The 21,679-nt window shown below is 33.7% G+C and overlaps 1 protein-coding gene and 1 pseudogene across 1 annotated transcript; one reads left to right on the top strand and one right to left on the bottom strand.

Moving 5' to 3' along the window:
* Positions 1-6,100: 6,100 nt before the first annotated feature.
* On the bottom strand, positions 6,101-9,443 carry LOC142639734 (glutamate receptor 2.9-like; annotated as a pseudogene).
* Positions 9,444-13,735: 4,292 nt separating this feature from the next.
* Positions 13,736-14,845, top strand: LOC142639733 (uncharacterized). The gene is made up of 2 exons (XM_075813871.1): positions 13,736-14,164; positions 14,285-14,845. Exons 1-2 carry the CDS (start codon positions 13,736-13,738, stop codon positions 14,843-14,845), a joined length of 990 nt encoding a protein of 329 aa, XP_075669986.1.
* Positions 14,846-21,679: the final 6,834 nt, after the last annotated feature.

Raw genomic sequence — 21,679 nt, 5'->3', positions numbered from 1 at the left:
TTGACACTCAAACCACAAATTTCTTCACCCATCATTTCCCTGTTATGTTAATAGACATTTTTTAAGCCTTCAAGTTTTCATCTTGAACATATCAAATTCATTTGTATGGTGCACTTACGATATTCAAGTCTCAAGAGACCATATCTTCCAACTATAACATTACTGGAACTGTTGAGAAATGCTATTCTGTGAGCTCTAATGATCCTATGAAACTCGTCTTGTTATTGATGGCTTTTACTCACGAATGCAAATATCTTTGTGAGCATCTAAAAATTTGTCCATTCTTCATTCTTTGCAATGCAAGTTCTCTTGCTAGTATGTATGAAAAGTCGTTGCATTCTTTCTTGATTTTGTTTCATGATTATGTACAAAATAAATAAATAAAAAATCTAGAAGAAATAATAAAGTAAGATCTCAAAGGTATGTCTTTGGTAGGTTTTGCCTTACTAATGGTTCTATTTATTAAATTGTTGCGAGTCATTTTTCTATTAATTAAGTTATTGATTCTTGTGGGAAATTGTTTTGGTGATCCGTTTTAGTTTATCAATTTATCCGAAAACATGGTATTTAGTGGTCTAAGAACCCATTTTTGGTCTGTATAAAACACTAGTATCTTGAATGTGTTTGGGTTTTGATCAAGAAGCTTCTATACCTTTCTTTGAAAAAAAGAAAAGAAAAGAAAAGCTTCTTCTATACCAAAATAAGTTAAGTGATTATTGTCATCATGATATGCTAGATAGTTGATGTAGAACCTTTTAGTTCATCTATTGCTCGTGTGAAAGAGAGGATGTAAATTTCGTCGACAAGTATATGTCTGCCTCAACTTACACTATATAAAAGACTGCATCAGATTAGTTCCATTGGCTATTAGCTAAACTATTTCTTCATTTGACACTTACAAATCTTAAACCTTTTTTTATTAGCTTGTTTATTCAAGGGGTGGCAAAATTAACCCAAACCCATTTGTCCACCCAAACCCATCCACTTAAATAAGATCTAAACGCGCACTCAATTATTAGTTGGGTTAAATGAGTATTAACCCAATTAAATCCAATTAACTTTAATATTTATTGAGTTTTAACTGGGTATCCAATTATGACTTAAGTATCATTTCTACAAATCACCCAACTTTAAAATAGCAAAAAACCTCTAAAAATGCCAAAATACCCATTAAACCTAAAAAAGTACCAAAATACCATCTAGACCTAAAAAAATAACATAAATACCCTAAAATCTAAAATTTACCAAAATACCCCTCTAAACCTAAAAATGACCGAAATTCCCTTGAAACCTCGAAAATGACCGAAATACCCTCGAAACCTCGAAAATGACCAAAATACCCGAAAACTAGAAAATGACTCAAATACCCCTAAAACCTAAAAAATAACCAAAATACTCCCGAAACCTAAAAAATGACCAAAATACCCCCTAAACCAAACAAATGAACAAAATACCCCCAAAAACTAAAAAATGACCAAAATACCCCATAAACATAAAAATGACCGAAATATCTCCGAAACCTAAATATAACTGAAATCCCCATGAAACCTATAAAACGACCGAAATACCCCCAAAACCTAAAAAATGACCAAAATATCCCATAAACCTGAAAAATGACCAAAATACCCCTATAAACCTAAAAAATGACCAAAATACCTCCTAAAACTAAAAAATTACCAAAATACCCCCAAAACCTAAAAAATGACTACAACACCCCATAAACATTAAAAAAAAAAAAAATACCTCCGAAATCTTTATAATAACTGAAATACCTTCGAAACCTATAAAATGACTAAAATATCCCCAAAACCTAAAAATGACTAAAATACCCTTGAAACCTAAAAAATGACCACAAAAACATAAAAAATGACCAAAATACCCCCATAACCTAAAACATGACCGAAATACCCTCAAACCTATAAAGTGACGAAAATACCCCTAAACCTTTAAAATGACTAAAATATACTGAAATCCTCTAAAATGACCACAAATAACCTGAAACCTCTAAAATTACCAAAAATACCTTGAAAACTCTAAAACAACCAAAATAACTTTAAACCTCTAAAATGACCAAAATACCCCCTCAAAGTATCCAAAATGACCAAAATACCACTAAAGTTGTAAGATGAACAAAATACACCCGAAGCCTCTAAAATTACCAAAATAGAGGTTGGGGGTATTTTGGATGTTTCAAGGGTATTTTCATCAAATTAAAGGTTCTAAGAGTATTTCGGTCATTTTGAGGGAATGTCAGCTATTTTCTAGGTTTTAGAGGTGTTTCATTAATTTTTAGATTTTGGGGCTATTTCGGTAATTTTTAGGTTTCGAAATATTTTGGGTCATTTTTATGATTTCGAGGTATTTTAGTTATTTTTCTTTAATTTTGGAGGTATTTTGGTCATTTCTTAGGTTTAGGGTGTATTTTTATCATCTTATAGGTTTAAGGGGAATTTTTTATCATTTTTTAAGTTTCTGGGGTATCTTGGTCATTTTTTAAGTGTCGGGAGTATTTTGGTTAATTTTTAAGTTTAGGGGTTATTTTGGTCATTTTTTTAGGTTTCGGTGGTATTTTGGTCAATTTTTAGGTTCAGGGGTATTTTGGTAATTTTTTAGGTTTCAGGGGTATTTCGATCATTCTTTACGTTTAGAGGGGGAATTTTGGTAATTTTTAGGTTTCAAGAGTATTTTGGTCATTTTTAGGTTTTGGGATATTTCGGTCATTTTTTAAAAAGGTTTTGGGGGTATTTTGATCATTTTTTAGATTTAGTGGGTATTTTGGTCAATTTTACTAGTTCTTGGCTATTTTAGAGTTGGGTGATTTGTAGAAATGATACTTAGGTCATAATTGGGTCTAATTGGATATCCAGTTAAAACCCAATAAACATTAATATTAATTGGGTTTAATTTGGTTAGTATTCATTTAGCCCAATTAATACTTAGGTGGGTTTATGTTTTATTTAAGTGAGTGGGTTTGGGACCTTGGGTTAATTTTGTCACCCCTATTTACTATGCAATAACTTTTGTGAGCCTTACACACTGTCTTGTGAGTTCCACGTGCCAAATTTTGACCTCCCTCAATGTTTTTTTGTTTGCCCTTTATTTATTTCGACAACTAATATAACGGTCTTTTAGGTATTGAAATTGCGTAAACTGTGAAATTATTTTTTAATGTACCATGTTTGCATCAAACAGAGGTTCAGATCGAAGTTTATCATGGCATCGGGCAGTGGCGGCTCCAAGAACATTTTTTAGAGGGGTCATTCAAATTCGTGTTGAAGAGGTTGACAAGGACAGTTTTGTAATTAATTTTTTTCATCTTGATCATTATGATAATATTGATGAGATTTTTTGTAACCTATAATCCAAAGGAAGATTCTTTTTTTATTTTTAAGTCAACATGAGTTTTTTCTAGATAATAAATCTTAGATAAGAGATAAATCTTGCGGTATATGTGACTTCCTTAACAAAAATTTATTCATAGTATTAGCAAGAGAAATAGAGATAAATTATAAGTTCATTGGGCATATGTTTTCTTAGTATAATGAAAATATTAATTATTACTGCTAAGATTAAATCTTGTAAATTATCAATTCTCTATTACTATAATAAAGTTATTAATTATTCTTGTTAAGTGAATTTTAATTATTATTATTTAGAAAACTCTAATTCATTATTTATTAGTTTTTGTTTCTACTCTTTTCAATTCTTTCATTTAACAATTCAACTCAATTGTGAAAACTTACAGGTCTTTGTAATTCATTAAGAAGAATTTTGTTATGTTTTTTACATTACTCTATTAAGAATTCAACGCAACAATACAATCATTAAAAAAAAATGTCTTCATTCTCCCCTGTCTCACGCCCTACTTCCACTGCCTCACACTTAATTTTCTTTTAGTGTTTACACTTTACATCTCATTTAATTGTCTTTTTCTGAGATTTAAGATCAACAAATCACTAATTTTTGTTGTTGAACTTGCTATTTTTTTCCTTAGATTTTAGATCAAATTGGTTTGATATTGATTTTTTTTCTTTTTGTTTAAGAAGGCCAAGATAAATTTTAGTATTAAATTGATTTGTTCTTTGGACTTATTTTAGGGGGTTCAAAATTTTATTTTCAAGTATTCAAAACAAAAATATTTTAAAATGTTATATGTAAAAAAAAATCACAAGTCAGGGGGTTCATTTGAACCCCCTGAACATCATGTGGCGCCGCCACTAGCATCAGGAAGTTGGGCACCTCATAAAGGTGCTTCTACTTTTGAGGTGTTTTGGAATTGGATGGATGGTGTCATTGGAAATTTTGTGACATCAATTTCCAGTATGAACTTTAATTCTGCTAAAATTACTTTGTTTTGCGAAGTTACCTATGCGAGAATATGCCTATTTTCACATACTTCAAAGTTCCTTTGTTTTACCACCGGACGTCCTTGGTGCGATGGTCGCTTCACAAGTATAAGTGCTTGTGGGGTGTAGGGAGCAAGGGCCGGAGTTTAAGTCTCCAGGAGGAAGTTTCACACATATATACACTTAGATTAGGCTAGAGTAGAATTTTATCTTGTATATAAAAAAAAAAGTTCCTCTGTTTTTGTGATTTGAGGGTCTTTTTCCCCACTCTGAAATTTGTGGCTTGTGACCCCTCAAAATGAAGCTTTTCATGTGAGTTTCCAATAAGTTATGACTTATGAGATTTCAATATCATTTGACCAAAATTCGACTGGAATTAATATTTTCCATACTTGGTTTAAAAACACATTGAAAGTTATGATTTTTTTCCCCAGATGCCTCATTTGATTTACATATATTCTTTTTGATTGAGCAAATATTTTAAAAAGAATTCAAACATCTATGTGTTAGTCCAATACTTTTTAGATCGAACTATAGGATCGATATTTCAACCAAACTTAGTTAAAGTTGGTCAAACCTAGTTAAACTTGATCAAACCTCATATTTTGTAATAAAACTTTTAAGTTTGGTCTAGTTTGGCTTATCTTCACCCATTTGAGATAATTGGCTATGTTTAGCGTCATCGGTTAGCTTTTTGGTTTATATTATAGGGGAAGTAATAGTTGTTTGGTGGTATTAATGATAGATGTAATGATTTATTTATTTATTGTTGTTGTGGACAGAACGATCATATTGATCACATTTGCAAACTTTGATTGTGGAAGAAATTCAAAAAAAGAAAGAAAGGGATTTTAGATATTAATGTGACATATACCAAACTTTTATGAATTAATTTTTTTTATGAAGATTAGGAATTCATTCAAAACTTAAATGGATGCAATTTAAACTTAAGAAAAAGAAAATTGTGATAGGTAACTGATTTAAAGATAAGAGAAACATTGTTATGCAAAAATTTATAAAACAAGCTCCTCACATAATCCATATATTTGGTAAGAAAAGTATTTCACTTTGAATCGTCCATACGAAAAATTTTACATATACATTTATCCCCTGAACTAGGGGTGCCCTTTGTAAAGTGGTGCTAAAAGATTTATTTATGTGCATTTAATATAGTAGTCCTAGGACACAAGAAGATTTCTTTTGGATACATTGACTTCTTAACAGTGGCATTAAATTTCTATACCGAAGTATGCTGTCTAATCTTATATAAGATGTGACTTATCAGCGGGAACCTTTAGTGTGAGGGTCAGTTTATAAGTATAAGTGCTTGTAGAGTGTGGGGTAAGGGTCAGGGTTCATATCTTTAGAAGGGAGTTTCACACACACACACACACATATATATATATATATATATATATATATATATATACATTTAGATTATACTAGAACAAAATTCTATCTAGATAAAAAAAAAACTTATATGATTGAAAATTGAAAATTGAAAACACTGTAGCAAAATAATTTTTAGAACTTATTGCTGAAAACTAAAAACTGAAAATACTGTAGCAAAATAATTTTTAAATATGTGAATAGTACTGTAGGACTCATTTTTAATAAAAAATTGCTAAAAAAATACGTGAACAGTGCGTGCACGTGCACTGCACACTTGTCTCCGCAGCAGAAAAAGAAAAAAGAAAAAAGAAAAAAAAGTAAAACGTGAATGCAGCAAATATAAGCTGGATCCAAACCCTCTCTTAATTACTCGGAATTTCAGCAACATCACTGACTCTTCTTGAAAATCGTCGCTTTTGACTTTTCCAGTGTTTCATTACAACCATCATTAACCTCCAGATTGTTTTGTGTCGAAGCATGGAATTATCCACATGAAAAATGTAGACTACGAGAGCACTTGTTGAGGTGCCTCCGGTTAATATGAAAAGTACTAAAAAGCTGTTCGGGCTAAGACTACGACTTCCAGTTTCGGGTTCTACATCTTTACACTTCTCAGATGCAATCATGTTGTTCTCTAATTCTTGTAGCTTGCCACTCTTTTACTACCTTAAGCAGTGCTTCAGTTATGCTAGGAAGCAATTGGGACCGCCTTGGAAATGCCTGTGTGCACGCAACATAAAAATCTTATTTATCATTGCTCCTTAATAACAATACGATAGATGCATCGAATTTTACATTTTTTACAATATATATGACTTGATAGATTTTGATTAGTGCAGTATCACTTTCACTCGGACTGCCATTGTATCACTTTTGTTATACACCAATCACAGCCCACCATCTTAACAGTTGTAAATTATTTATTGTCTTTAACTATATTACCTCCTTAATTACCGTTTTGATTTTAGAAGTTTTAATGAAAAGAAATGCAAAAGAAAGTAGTAGAAGTATTACAAATCCGAACCCTCCAAATTTGTATGTGGGTCCAGATATGGTAAAGCCTTTGCAGTATTTTGCAAGGAACAACTTGGCCAAAGGATATTCAAGAGAGGCAGCAGCTATTTCTTTGCTTCTGGGGGCTTGAGCATAAGCTTCAGGTGAGGTAAAAGCCTTGATGTTGTCAGGCTTGAAATGTAACACATCTGCCAAATATTCTGAAACAAAGGATCCATTGCGATGTCCAACCATGGCATTGCTATTTTGCAGTGCCTCAACATCGGCTATAGTAGGTTCAAGCTGTTGGAAAGTGAGCATGCTGGTGAGGATAGCTGTATAAGTCTGCTTATGACTAGTGCCACAAACACCCACACCACCATTGTCATTCGTGACAAATTGCTATGTATCCTTTCCCCCTTGTCATTCAAATCAATTAAAGTAAAGTAACTTGCATTAGTTACATATTTTGAGGTTAATATTAAAGATAAAAGCTTATTCAAAGTTGCAAAAAAGGGGAAAATTATGGTACCATGTATAGAGAAAAGTGTTCTGAAGGCCAGCCACATTAAGGTTCCCAATTGGTTTAGTACAGAGCCCTTAAGTTCGGGATTATTATTTCTCTCTATGAACCATATAACAAAACCATTGTAGACATATATTCTCTATCAGAACCCACATGGCCTTTGTGAACGGATTCACGAATAGCCAAGCTCTATCGGATGCATTTGATTGAACAGGAACTATCATTACCAGTCCTGACTCAGTATAGGGGTGTGTAAATTCTGCATGCTGGTGTTGCTTGGCCATGACAACTATGTCGCCAATTACTGCATCAAAATTCTGTTCCAAGGCATAAACAATTCCATGATTAGAAATGCACGTGTGATAACTGATTTATGTGGAATAGATTAGATGAATGTGTTCTGTGGGCATGTGCTGAATTTCACATCTAGTGTTTATCAAGTCGAATTGAGGTTCTAATTGTAACTTAACTAGTCGGTCAAACCAACCAGCCAAGGGTTGTTACAACTGCCATGGTGGTATTGACTAAGGAATCTGGACTAAATTAGTTTATTAGAGATTAACATAAAAGTTTATCCAACTTCATTAAGTAGGGTGAACTCAGGAAGGTAGAGTTGAATAATAGAAGTCAACTTAAATTATGTCATAAGTAGGGTGAACTCAGGAAGGTTGAACTGAAATGAAAGGGCTGCGAGGGTTTAGTCTAAAACTTAAATTATCTACAACTTTAAATTATAATCTGAATGAAGGTTAATCTCATAGACTCATACCTTCAAATGGATTTGCTCCACCAAAGCGTTGTATGTGCCATTGAAGGGAAAGAAATTGTATGGCAAATGGAAGGGAAGCCGTTCTACAGTGGCTTTGAAGATATTGATTGCAAATTCAGTGTAAGATGTTTTGTTTTCAGATTGATCATATTCCACTTTCACATACTGTTTGAATATGGACCCTACAGGTACACCAATTCTCAGTGGTTTTGCACTTGTTGGTAGAGTCCATCCTCTAGGAGTATACCAAGGTCCTCCTGGCCAAAACACTTGTCCCAGTTCCTTCATAGAAGAGCTGTAAATAGCATTTTCATTGATACTCTCTGAGAAACCCAACCCATTTGACCAGAATCCAAGTTCTCTGTAGCTCTTACCCATCACATTGACAATCTGAAAAATATGTGCAGGGGCTAATTTATTGTCAATGAATTGAACCTTGCCACTTAAGCCATGGAAATCACTAAGAAAAATTTTATCTAACAAAAGTTTGCCTCTTTTTTTGCTTCTCCTCATTGCTAGTGCCATTGTCCATGCAGCATCATATGCTTGCACAGCAAAAATGCCGGGCTCATGATTATGCTGTTCAGGATGTTCTGATCTAAACTGTTTGCTAAATCTAAGATTGAAGTCTTGAAAGCGGCCTCCGGTTTTGGGGAAGTTGCCCTTGACTCCTAAAATTCCTTGCATTGTTGAGATGGTGGAGGCATTCATGGCATGAGCAAGGTTTGTAATGGGATCAGTGGTGATCCATATATATTCCTTTTCCATCATTTTCATTCTTTTTGCCATTTCAAATAGCCTCTCGGCTAAACTCAATGACAAATGTACCACCAAGACTCTACATTGCCCTTCTTTAAGCCTCTGAAGCTCTAGAGACAATGAAGAAGAAGCAAAAGGTGGAAGTGCGAGAAGTTGACTTATTTCTGCACCAACTTCACGCATGGCATTGGAGAGATAATGCAAGACTGCTGTAGTTGAAGAATCTCTTTCTTCATATATAATAGTGACTTGCTGCCATTCCCAAGACTGAATAATAGCAGCTATGTCTTTCATCGTCATAAATTGGTTGGGTGATGCTTGCACCAGGAAGGGCCACCGCTGTGCTGCCCATGTTGGAGTGGTATCAGCTAAAGAAATAACTGGGATGTGATTTTGGCTGCTAACCTCGGCAACTAAAGAAGTCTCTTCCCTTGTTCGTGGTCCTAAAATGGTTTGCACTTGTTGTGTGTGTATAAGATCCATAGCTGCAAATTGATTAAACAAATGGTATTACAAACAGAGTACTACTTAATACTTATTCCTTATCTCTCTCTCTCTCCCGTGGGAAGTTAAGATCCAAAATATACTTACTAGTAGCGGTCCTAGCTAAAGTAGTGTTCTTTGTTGATATGAATTTGAACAGTCAATCTCTCAATTAGGCATCATTATCATTGAATTGTCATAAAAAATGAACTGTGACTGAATTTAATGTCTTTCTTACTGTCTGGCGAAAGAAAAAAAGCATAGCAAAGAATATGATTCTAGCACAAACCACTGAGTATACTTGACATTTATGTAGATTTTTTAATATGCCAATTTATGTATTAATTCCTTTTATAGTTGAATATTTCTGAGATACTGATCACATAAATCTTTTGTCATTTTCCCTTAAACAAGCCTGTGTTATTATACCGTTTGCGCTTGAATTGCAGGGGGTTTAATTTTCTTTTCCTTGAACTTGCTTAAGTTAAAAAAGGTCCATGCCTTAAAAATGGTTTCAATAATCCAAATGATCTGTTTCCTTGACTTGACAGCTCATTTATGAGTAGGTTTCTAAAATGCAACGCCAGATAGAAATAAATAAACCTCGTCAAGGCCCATATCAGGTCTGTTTATGATGACTTGAGGAAAGCCCTAGCCACTTCGGTGCTATTACCTCAAAATGATTAGCCAATTTGGTGAGAGTATTATCCCAGAAGGATTTATTATAAGCAAAGAATTTTAGGGTAGCATTTTATGGATAAATTAGGAATTTTCATGCTATGGATATTAAAACATGAAACTGAATGATTATGAATCGGATTAAGCATCTTAATTAAATTTTATAACTCTCAATTATGTCAAATTAAGGTCAGGATAATAGGATCTAACAAAATGAGTAGATATTATATTTACAAGCTTATATGTTATAACCTATTCGTATGCACAGGTCTAAATAAGAATAATCACAATTCTATACTGCATGCGCTCGCATACACATATACACACACGGAGAGAGAGAGAGAGAGAGAGAGAGAGAGAGAGAGAGAGAGAGAGAGAGAGAGAGAGAGAGAGAGAGAGAGAGAGAGAGAGAGAGAGAGTTTCACAATAATGTAAATATAAGTTCGAATTGAGTTATATATTTTTTAAGTTATATGCATAAATTTTCATGTAAATATAATTGACATAGAATTATATTATAATTGAAAATTTGGAATGCTACTTGGCATGGAATTAGAGTGTAATTAAGACACTTAGCAAAAAGTTGGAGTGCAATAGAATCTAATTTAAATACTTGATTAAGCTTCTATTTTAATACATTAAATATGATTATGTTAAATATTGGTTTTTCAATATATTATTGTTTAATAAAATTGGCTAGCATAATATTAATATGTAATCAGGACATGTAATTAAAGTTTTGTAACTTTAACTGAGTGAAATTATTATAAATTTGAGAATAATAAGAGAATTGAAATCATTAAGCTTAGAATTTGAGCCAAATTTGAAGATTTTGTTAATCTGAGGCTATGTCAAATTGAAGGTTCCTCTATGAAATTAAGGTGCTCAATTATAGTTTCTAATGTTTAATTTGGTGATGTGATGAAAGGGATTTTTTTTTCTAAGCTTCATTTAAAAAATGAATGGAATCTATATGGATTTGAAGGTTATATTTGACTCTAGTTATGTTTAGGGCCGTAAACGAGTTGAGTATTAAAAGTTTAAGTTTGTTCATTTAATTTTATTTTGAACACGAGTCGAGGCTTAGTACATTTTCTTGTCAAACAAACTCATGCTTGTTTACGAACTACTTAACTTATTGAGAAATAGTAAAACCATGACTAAAATTTGGTATCTTTTAACAAATTTATGATTTTACTATTAGTTGATTGTTTATATTATAAAAAAAAAACTACAAATAATAATTTGACATCATATAAACCTATTTGTAAACTTATACAATCTAATCTTATTTCTATATAAATATATTTTTAAAGAAGCATATATATAAGAATATAATATTACAAATATTTAAATCGAGTCTCATGTTCATGACCTTGTTTACGAACATATTATTAATTTTTATATGATTTTTTTTATATGTTTGTTGTTTGTGAATATATTATTATGTTTGTACTTGACTTATTTTTAATTATCAAGCCTAAACTAAAGCTTGAGTTTGACTTGTTTGTTAAACAAATAAATATAAATAAGATTAAAAAAAAAAAAGATTGGGCTTAAATTGTATGTAAACAACTTGGTTCATTTACAACCTTAGTTATGTTTAATTATGACTAGCTAAATACATGATACTGATGATAGGTTTAATTTAAGAATTATCATTACTTATTAGTAGATAAAAATAATAAAATGGAGATTTTTGAGTTAAAGATTTTTTTCACTTAAATTGATAGTTTAAGTTTGAGATTAAACAAATTTTTAGTTAGTTTTTGTTATGTTCTTTATCTTTACAAACTTGTTAGAAATGATTTTTGCTTAATTAGTTGGTTGTGTACGCTTAGGGTAAGTAAAAGTAGGACTTTACATCTCATGCCTTCTTCTTTATTTTTTTATCGGGTACACGTAGGTATGAAGTTCAAAGAACAATATTAGAACATTTTTGTACCTTGCTGTACTTTTTACTACTGTCTACCAATATTCTCTTAAATGGCCTAGTTATATGGTGATGATAGTTTCGTATCTAAACATGCATGGTTGAAGATAACTGAGCAAGGACAAATGAACAGAGGATCATATGTTGTTACCTTAATATATGCGTACGTACGAGAAATTGAAATTAACTTTCATATTTTTTCAACCTTAAGATTTCTTCCGCTTTTCTTGGGTCAGCATATCAATAGCGTATTTCAGATTCTTTCCGTTTGAATTTGATCTATCAATTATAACATGATACAGTTTATATATTACAAATTTATTAGTGTATTCAATATAATGTTATTTAAAATTGTGACACTCTGATCACTGTATACCCTTGGTGTGATGGTTACTCCATAAGTATAAGTGCTTGTGAGGTGTGAGAGGTAAGAGCCGGAGTTTAAGTCTCCAAATAGAAGCTTCACAAAAAAAAAAAAAAAATGACACTTTGTACAATATAAGATGGCTCCTCTGAAATCGCCCGGACCGGATGGAATGCCACCCATTTTTTACCAACATTATTGGTCCTTGGTGGGCAATGATGTGGTTGATGACATCCTACATTTCTTAAATTCGGGTAATCTCCCTCCATCTTTATGTCATTCATTTATAACTTTAATCCCTAAAGTTCATAGTCCTGAATATATTTCACAATATCACTCTATAAGTCTCAGCAATGTTTTGTATAGAATTTTTCAAAAGTGTTGGCTAACAGGTTGAAGAAAATTCTACTCCACTTAGTGTTAGATCAACAAAGTGCTTTTGTGAAGGATAGATTGATTTTTGACAATATTATGGTGGCCTTCGAAACCCTCCATTATATGAGAAATCATAGTTCGGGGGAGATGAGGTATATGACACTTAAATTAGACATGAACAAGGCGTATGATAGGGTGGAGTGGTTGTATATGGAGAATTTGATGAAGAAGATGGGTTTTGGAGACACTTGGGTAAATCTGATGATGCAATGTATGTCAAAGGCTACTTATTCTGTTTTGATTAATGGGGAGCCACATGGTCCCATCACACCATCGAGGGGGATGCTCCAAGGAGATCCTTTGTCTCCTTACTTATTCTTATTATGCATGGAAGGTTTCCATGGTTTGTTGAGAAAAGCGAAGAAGAATGGAGATATTTGTAGAAGTGCACCAAAGCTAACACACATTCTTTTTGCAGATGACAGCCTTATTTTTTGCAGGGCAAAAATTAACGAGTGTGAGAAGCTTTTGGAGATCCTAGCCACTTATGAGCAAGCATCCGGGTAACAAATAAATAGAGATATAACTACTTTATTTTTTAGTAAGCCCACTTCCCATCAAATGCAAGCTTCAATTCAAGAGGCCTTTGGAGTACCCGTGGTCAAACAATATGAGAAGTACTTGGGGTTACCAAGTTTCATAGGGCGAGAAAAGAAGGATAGTTTTGACAACATTAAGCAAAGAGTCTGGAAAAAGCTTTAAGGGTGAGAAGGCAAGCTTCTATCACAAGCGGAGAGAGAAATTTTAATTAAAGCAGTGACTCAAGCACTACCTACCTACACTATATCATGTTTCAAACTACCGGTTACTCTTTTCCATGATATTGAAGCTTTCATTCGAAGATTCTTTTGGGGGCAGCGAAGAGATAGTAGAAAGGTGCATTGGGTAAGGTAGGAAGAGCTATGTAAGCCAAAGGACCAAGGAGGGATGGGTTTCAAGGATTTGTTCCATTTCAATGATGCTTTGCTCGCTAAACAAACTTGGAGACTTCTACATGATAAATCCACACTGTTTTACCGGATTTTTAAAGCAAGATTTTTTTCCAAATTGTTCAATCATGGAAGCCACTTGTCCAAGTTCGGCATCCTATGCATGGAAGAGCATTATAAAAGGGAGAGATGGGAAGTCAATTCATATTTGGGGGGATAGGTGGCTGCCACACAAACATTCACCACTTGTTTTATCTCCACAGGTAGAAGGGTTGGCTGAAGCAAAAGTCCAAAGCTTGATTGATGAAGATCAAAGATGTTGGAAGACGGACTTGATTGATGGAACCTTGCTGGATTTTGAGGCAACAATGGTGAAAAGTATCCCCCTCTGCCTTACTGATCAACCGGATGAATTAATTTGGCCTCACAGTGTAAAAAGAGCCTATACAATCAAGACGAGTTATCGGTTTCTGCAGACGGAGTTTCAGAATCAACAACCAGGTCAGTCCAAACCTTTGATGCTCAAGCCACTGTGGAAAGGGATATACAGTCTCAATGTGCCAAGCAAAGAAAAGAATTTAGTTTGGCAAGTTGCAAAAAACTCACTCCCCACGAAGCAGAACTTAGTCAAAAGAAAGGTTTTAACTGATGATTGTTGTGATCACTGTAAAATGTAGCATGAAGATACACTTCATGCTCTCTACCTTTGCCTGAAATTGGAGGAAATTTGGCTCTCGGTACAAGCATGGAACCGGCTCAGTCTACAGCAAACGACGAGTTTCGTTGGTCTCATGGGTTGCATTTTGGTGGAGAACAGGGACTTGGACCTGTTTGCTATGGTAGTATGGGTTGTATGGAAGAGAAGGAATGATATGAGGGTAGGGAAAAGAGACGAAAATCTCCCAAACCTGGTGCAGCAAGCTTGCAGCAAGTTACATGATTTTTTGTTGCATAATTCTGCAATAACGGCACCTGTGGGAAGACCTCCAACTCAGTGGCAGCCCCCAACGCACCAACAATACAAGATTAACTTTGATGGGGCACTTTTCAAGGTTGAAAACCAGGCTGGAATAGGGGTGGTAATTAGAGACAGTGAGGGGCAGGTGATGGTCTCTTTGGCGCACAAATCCCATTGCCCAATACAACTATTGAAGTTAATGCCTTGGCAGCTCGGCGTGCAATGGAGTTGGCATTGGAAACCGGCCTCAATAAGGGAGTGTTGGAGGGTGATTCACTGATTTTCATGAACGCTCTAAAGTCAAACTCTCATAGGCTTGCACAATTTGGTCACATTATCAATGATATATAGTACTTAGCCTCTCAGTTCTCTATTATTTCTTTTTCTCATGTAAGGAGACATTGTAATACTGTAGCTCACTCGCTTGCGAGGAGGACAATTTCTTTTTCTTCATTACAAGTCTGGATGAAAGATGTACCGCCAGAGATTGCAGATGTACTTTATGCTGATTTTCATAGCCCTAGTTGAATAAAAGTCTTGTGATGTGGATTCTAAAAAAAAAAAAGTATTATAAATTGTGTTTTAAATTAGCATATTTGTTTTTGTAGATTGTATTTTTCTCAACACATTTTTCACATGAAATTTTGTATTTTCCACATGCAATTTTGTAATTAGTTAGAAATAATAGTTTATTAGTGATATTTTCTTAGGCCATCACTTGTATATATAAGAGTGCTTAGTAATGTAATTTACACGTATCAATAATATATACACTCCATTTTTGGCACTAAGAAATAAGATTTTAACTATGAAATAGATTCTCTCCATGCTCAATATCAATATCAAACATGAAGATGTAAGTACTCTCTCAATTAAGATATCAATTTAGTATCCCTAGAGTCAGCATGATTAATGTGTATTCAATCCAAACAAGCTAAAGAGTGCAAGAAATGAAACCGTGGAGTCGACATATATGCTTATTTTTTTAGAGATAATTACAATATGTTGTTAACTTTATAGTTTTGTGCATGAATATTTGCCAATTCAACTACAAGACCTTTAGCCTACTTTCTTGATTTGCTTTAATAAGACTTCAGAAAGTCAGCCTCATATAGTTACATTTTTTCGCATCAATGGTTAAAAGAAATTTGGAAAACGAGAAAATTCCTGACAATAGGATCATAATAGCCTTAGGATGTAGATCTTAAATTATAATATTAGCAGCAAACCAATTAGATTTTTGTCAAACTACTTATTTATAGCATTTTTAATACTAACTTTGTCAAAAAATGCAACTAAGAGCACTCTCATCAGGTGTCTTAAATGTGTTAAATGCTATAATATGACACATTTGGCACACCAAACACCAAAAATGGAGCTTTATCAGGTGTGTCAAATGTCTCAAAAATTTGAGACATGCTACAGTACCTGTTGGTGAAAACACAATGATAATGGAAATAACACGAAGAGAAACTGAAAAATACTTATAAACTTTTATTAATTTAAAGAAAGAGATTATACAACACTATTTGGACTGAGGCGCGGTACTAGCTCTCTTTAAGGAGATTCATGCCCTTAGTTGGCTAAACTTTGTAACCGGTGCAGACTGTCTCTGACTTGTCTCCCCCAGGATACAATAGCCCAACAAGTGTCGTATGGCTAGAACAACCTCTGCACCCAAATTAATCTGATTAATTAGGTCCATTATTTTGATATAGTGGGTGTTACAAGATTAATTGTTGGATATTATTTTGATGGGCTAGAGTTACACAATTAATGGTGAGATAAGGAGTTACACAATATTAATTCGGGCCATTTACTCACCAACGGATATGATAATTACTCTGAATGGGCTGTCAAGTAGGAGGATCCAAGGTCCTGATTCATTTCCAAATTTGACACATCCACCCTTCACCTCCCCCTTGCGCACGTATCTGGCCCAATATTTGAGACAATTCATGTTAGCCCATTAATCACCACAATTAAAAAGAACAAAATAGTCTCTTTCCTTTTCAATGTGGGATTAAACATTTTCACTAACTCCTCATCTTTCACATCTTTACATTTATGTTATAACATTTATTTATTTTAATTATTTAATATTAAAGTGCTCCAACAATCCCCCACTCATTTTAATATTAAATTTTAGTTAAAGAGAGATTTCCAAGCAAAGATGGGTCACTATGCATCATGAAGGTGTGCTCTGCATTGTGCCTTCACTTAGTAAAAGAGCGATCTTAACTCCAGAGTCGTAGTGGTCTACGACTTGAACTAGGACTGCTTTAGGAAAATTAAGCGTCACTGCTTACGCATAACAACCCGGCTGTTGACATGAGCTTTTATAGCTAGCACTTTACGACCATGTGCTGATCCCGGTTTCATAAGTGTATTTGAGATTAAGTCCAAATCTCATAGGGAGCGGCCCCACCCACACACTCACATAGGTGAAATTTTGTCAAGGGTGCTCCTATAATTCTGACACCCCACTCATACGAGCTACAAATTTCATTAAGAGTTTTTTACTCAACCTCTCTACATTACAGGATAAATGCACTTACATCATAGGGATGAACAGTTAAAAAATTATTTACAAAATAAATACTTAACAAAATAAATTGTGCATTTCTTACGACCATCGTATGATTCGTTTTTCCCATTGAACCCAATTCTCAGGATCTCTGGTCTTTGAGTTGGGTATCCTCATACATGGCTCATGATTCTATGGACTTTAGTCCCATCCCCCTCGATGTATTCCAGATTCTATCTTTTGCCAAGGCCTTGGTAAATGGATTTGCAAGATTATCATTAGACTTAATATAATCCACAGTTATGATGCCACTACTCAAATAAAATCGCACAGTACTGTGCTTTCTTCTTATAGGTCTGGATTTACCATTGTAATAATGGTTTTTAACTCTACTAATTGCAGCAGTGCTATCACAATGAATAAATATAGGTGGAATTGGCTTCTCCCAAAGTGGAATTTCATATAACAAATCTCTAAGCCAATTTACCTCTTCACTAGCTGAAGCTAATGCTATTAATTCAGCTTCCATTGTTGAATTAGCAATTATTGTTTGCTTTTTAGATTTCCAACAAATGACACCACTACCTAAGGTAAAAATATAACCAGTGGTAGAGAGAGAATCACCTGACAAAGTATTCCAATCGGCATCGCTAAAACCTTCAATCATGACAGGGTATTTTTTATAAAATAAGCCATAACTTTTGGTACCAATTAAATATCTCATGACTCGCTCAATAGCTAGCCAATGATCTTTACTAGGCTTGCTAGTAAATCTGCTTAGCACTCCTACTGCATATGCAATGTCAGGTTTAGTACAATTAGTAGCATAACGCAAACTACCAATGATGCTAGCATAATCCTTTTGATTAAAAATCTCATCATTATTATTCATAAGAAATAAATGAACACTAGAATCAAAAGGAGTAGCTACACTTTTGTGATCATGAAAATTATATTTTCTCAATATTTTCTCAACATATTGTGATTGATCGAGATATATTCCATCACATGCTTTTGTAATTTTCATGCCCAAAATAAAATTAGCCTCACCAAGATCTTTCATATCAAAATAGCTTTTAAGCATATTTTTTGTCTCATTTATAACATGTATATTTGAGCAAAAAATCAACATATCATCCACATAGAGGCTAATAATAACATGTAAATTATTCCATGATTTAGAATAAATACATTTATCACATTCATTTGATTTATAACCATTCTCAATCATGCATGAATCAAACTTTTCATGCTACTGTTTAGGTGTTTGTTTTAAGCCATATAGGGATTTAGTTAGCTTACATACCTTGCTTTCTTGTCCAGGCTCTACAAAACCTTCAGGTTGATCCATATAAATCTCTTCCTCTAGGTTCCCATTTAGAAAAGCAGTTTTTACATCCATTTGATGAATTTTCAAATAAAAAATTGCAGCAATAGCAATTTACAATCTAATAGATGTAATTCTTGTTACCGGAGAAAATATATCAAAGAAATCAAGATCAGTTTTTTGTTTAAAGCTTTTTGCAACAAGCCTAGTTTTAAATTTATCTATTGATCCATCCGGTTTTAACTTTTTTCTAAGGACCCATTTACAACCTATGGTCTTACAACCCGGTGGAAGATCTAATAATTTCCAAGTTTTATTAGAAATTAGAGATTCAATCTCATCATTTACAGCATCTTTCCAAAAAATAGCATTAGGTGATGTTAAAGCCTCTTTTAAATTTTGGGGGTTTTCCTCAATGTTAAAAACATAATAATCAGGACCAAAATCCTTTTTAATTCTAGCTCTTTTACTTCTTCTAGGTTCTATTTCAAGATTTTCTTGATTTTGTAGATGTGAAGTAGAAGAACTAGGTTGTGACAACATATTTTCTTCACCCCCACTATTTTTCAATTTAAAAAGAAATTTTTCTTCATGAAAAATTGCATCACCAGATTCAAAAATTATTTTGTTTTCAAGATCAAAAAATCTATAGGCTGCACTATTGATCGCATAACCAAGAAAAGCACAGGTAGTAGCTCTTATACCTAATTTAGGCATTTTACAGCCAGTAAGCCTTATATAAGCAAGACAATCCCATACTCTCAAATATCCCAAATTTGACTTATGTCCTTTCCATATTTCAAAATGTGTGGTGTGTAACTTTTTATGTGGCACCCTATTTAAAACATGACATGTAGTTAAAATAGCTTCACCTCAAAAATGTAAAGGTGCACCAGATTCAATTAGCATGGCATTTGTTAACTCAATTAAAGTTCTATTTTTTCTTTCAGCCACACCATTAGAAGCAGGTGAATATGGTGCAGTAGTTTCATGGATAATTCCCAAAGATTGAACAAATGAGTTGAATGCACTTGATTCATACTCACGACCTCTATCACTTCTTATTTTTTTTTATTTTTCTACCAAATTGATTTTCAACTTCTTTTAAAAAATCTTGAAATTTTTCAAAAACATCACTTTTATTTTTCAACAAATAAATAATTGTATATTTTGAAAAATCATCAATAAAAGTGATAATATATCTATTTCCTCCATGAGTTAAAATTCCCTTAAATCGGAGTGAATTAACTTAAGCAATTCAGTATTTCTTACAACACTTTTATGAGGCTTTTTTGTAATCTTAGCTTGACTACAAGTTTCACATTTTTCAAAATTTTTTGGCAGTCTTGGAATTAACCCTAAACTACTCATGATTCCCACATATCTAATATTTATATGACACAAACGAGCATGCCAAAATTAATAGAAGAAAGCATATAAACTGAACTGGTAGATGCTTTATTATTCTCAACATTCAATTTAAACATTCCATCGCAAGCATAACCCTTGCCCACAAATAATCCATTTTTAGTGATTACATAATTATCAGATTCCATAGTTTGCTTGAAGCCAGCCTTGTTAAGCAAAAAACTTGACATCAAATTCTTCCTCATGGACGGAGTGTAAAGTACATCTTTCAATGTTAGCACATGTCCAGAAGTGAATTTCAATTCAACCTCACCACTCCTAAGAACCTTGGTTTTGCTAGAGTCACCAAGCATAACAGTTTTTTCTTCTTCAAAAGGAGTGTACAACTTGAACCAATTTTTGTCATAGCAGACGTGCCTATTAGCACCAGAATCTGCCCACCACCCTTTAACATATTGCACCATATTGATGTCTGTAATCATAGCCACTAAAGGTTCTTCGGTTACGTTAGCCTGCGGGACAGATTCACGTTTTCGAAATTTGCAAAATCGAGCAATATGCCCACTCTTGCCACAGACAAAACAAGATCTATTAAATTGATCTTGTGAAGGGGGTCCTTGGTTCTTATTGTAATTCTTATTCGGGTTTTCCCTTCCTTGAGGTCTATTATTATTTTTAAAGGCTCTCTTTTTAGGCTTCAATTGACAATTTCTAGGAAAATAATTTTTGGGCATATTATTATTGGATGAAATAAGGTTTACATTTGTGGTGGAATTACCATTGCTCTCTTGTGTCATGAGTGCATCTTGTTCTCTAGCCTCCTCCTCCACACGGATGCGTGTGATCAAGGTCTCCAAAGATGTCTCCTTTTGTTTGTGCCGCAAAGTCTTTTGGAACTCCCTCCAAGATTGTGGTAGTTTATCAATTATGCCAACTACCTCCAAATTGTCTCCAATTTTTATGCCTTCGGATCTCAATTCTGCTACAATCATTTGGAAGTCTTGTGCTTGATTCACCGCCGATTTTCCATCCACCATTTGGTAACGGAAAAATCTACTAGCAGCATACTTCTTTGCATCTGTCACCTCGGTATCATACTTGCTTTGTAAAGCTTTCCAAATTTTTTTAGCAGACTTGTAAGTTGTATCATAATAATCATAGAAATGATCGGCAAAACAATTCAATAGATAAGAGCGACAATTATATTAATCTTTTGTATACTTATCTATTTTTTCTTGATGGAGAATATATTCTTCGTCACTTATCTCATCGGTAGGAACCTTTGACGGATTCTTCTCAGTGAGGATGTAAGCAACTTTGAAAAGGCTCAAGTAGAAGAGGACCTTTCCTTTCCACCTCTTGAAGTGGGCTCCCTTAAAGTGAAAGGGCTTGTTAAGATCTCCAACAGGCTCATTTGGTTTCTCTTGTGTAGACTCCATGTGGTGAATCTCTTTAAAATTGTTGGTGCAAACACAATGATAATGGAAATAACACGAAGAGAAACTGAATAATACTTTTGAACTTTTATTAATTTAAAGAAAGAGATTACACAACACTATTTGGACTGAGGCGCGGCACTCGCTCTCTTTAAGGAGATTCAAGCTCTTGGTTGGCTAAACTCTGTAACCGGTACAGACCGTCTGACTTGTCTCCCCTAGGATACAATAACCCAACAAGTGTCGTATGGCTAGAACAACCTCTGCACAAAGTGTTCAAGCCCAAAGCTTCACCAGAAAGAACACCATTCCTTGCCAAGAATCTCTCTATTTTTTTTAGTGTATATTGCAGTAACTTGGATTGTATCTGAATGGGTCTATTTATAGGCTCAATGGGCCTCATGAAATAACTACCCAAATTAATCTGATTAATTAGGTCCATTATTTTGATATAGT

Source organism: Castanea sativa, chromosome 6 (genome assembly GCF_040712315.1).
Source record: "Castanea sativa cultivar Marrone di Chiusa Pesio chromosome 6, ASM4071231v1".
Classification (NCBI taxonomy): Eukaryota; Viridiplantae; Streptophyta; class Magnoliopsida; order Fagales; family Fagaceae; genus Castanea; species Castanea sativa.
The sequence above is the reverse complement of the archived record's forward strand: the minus strand, read 5'-3'. Positions and strand labels throughout refer to the sequence as shown.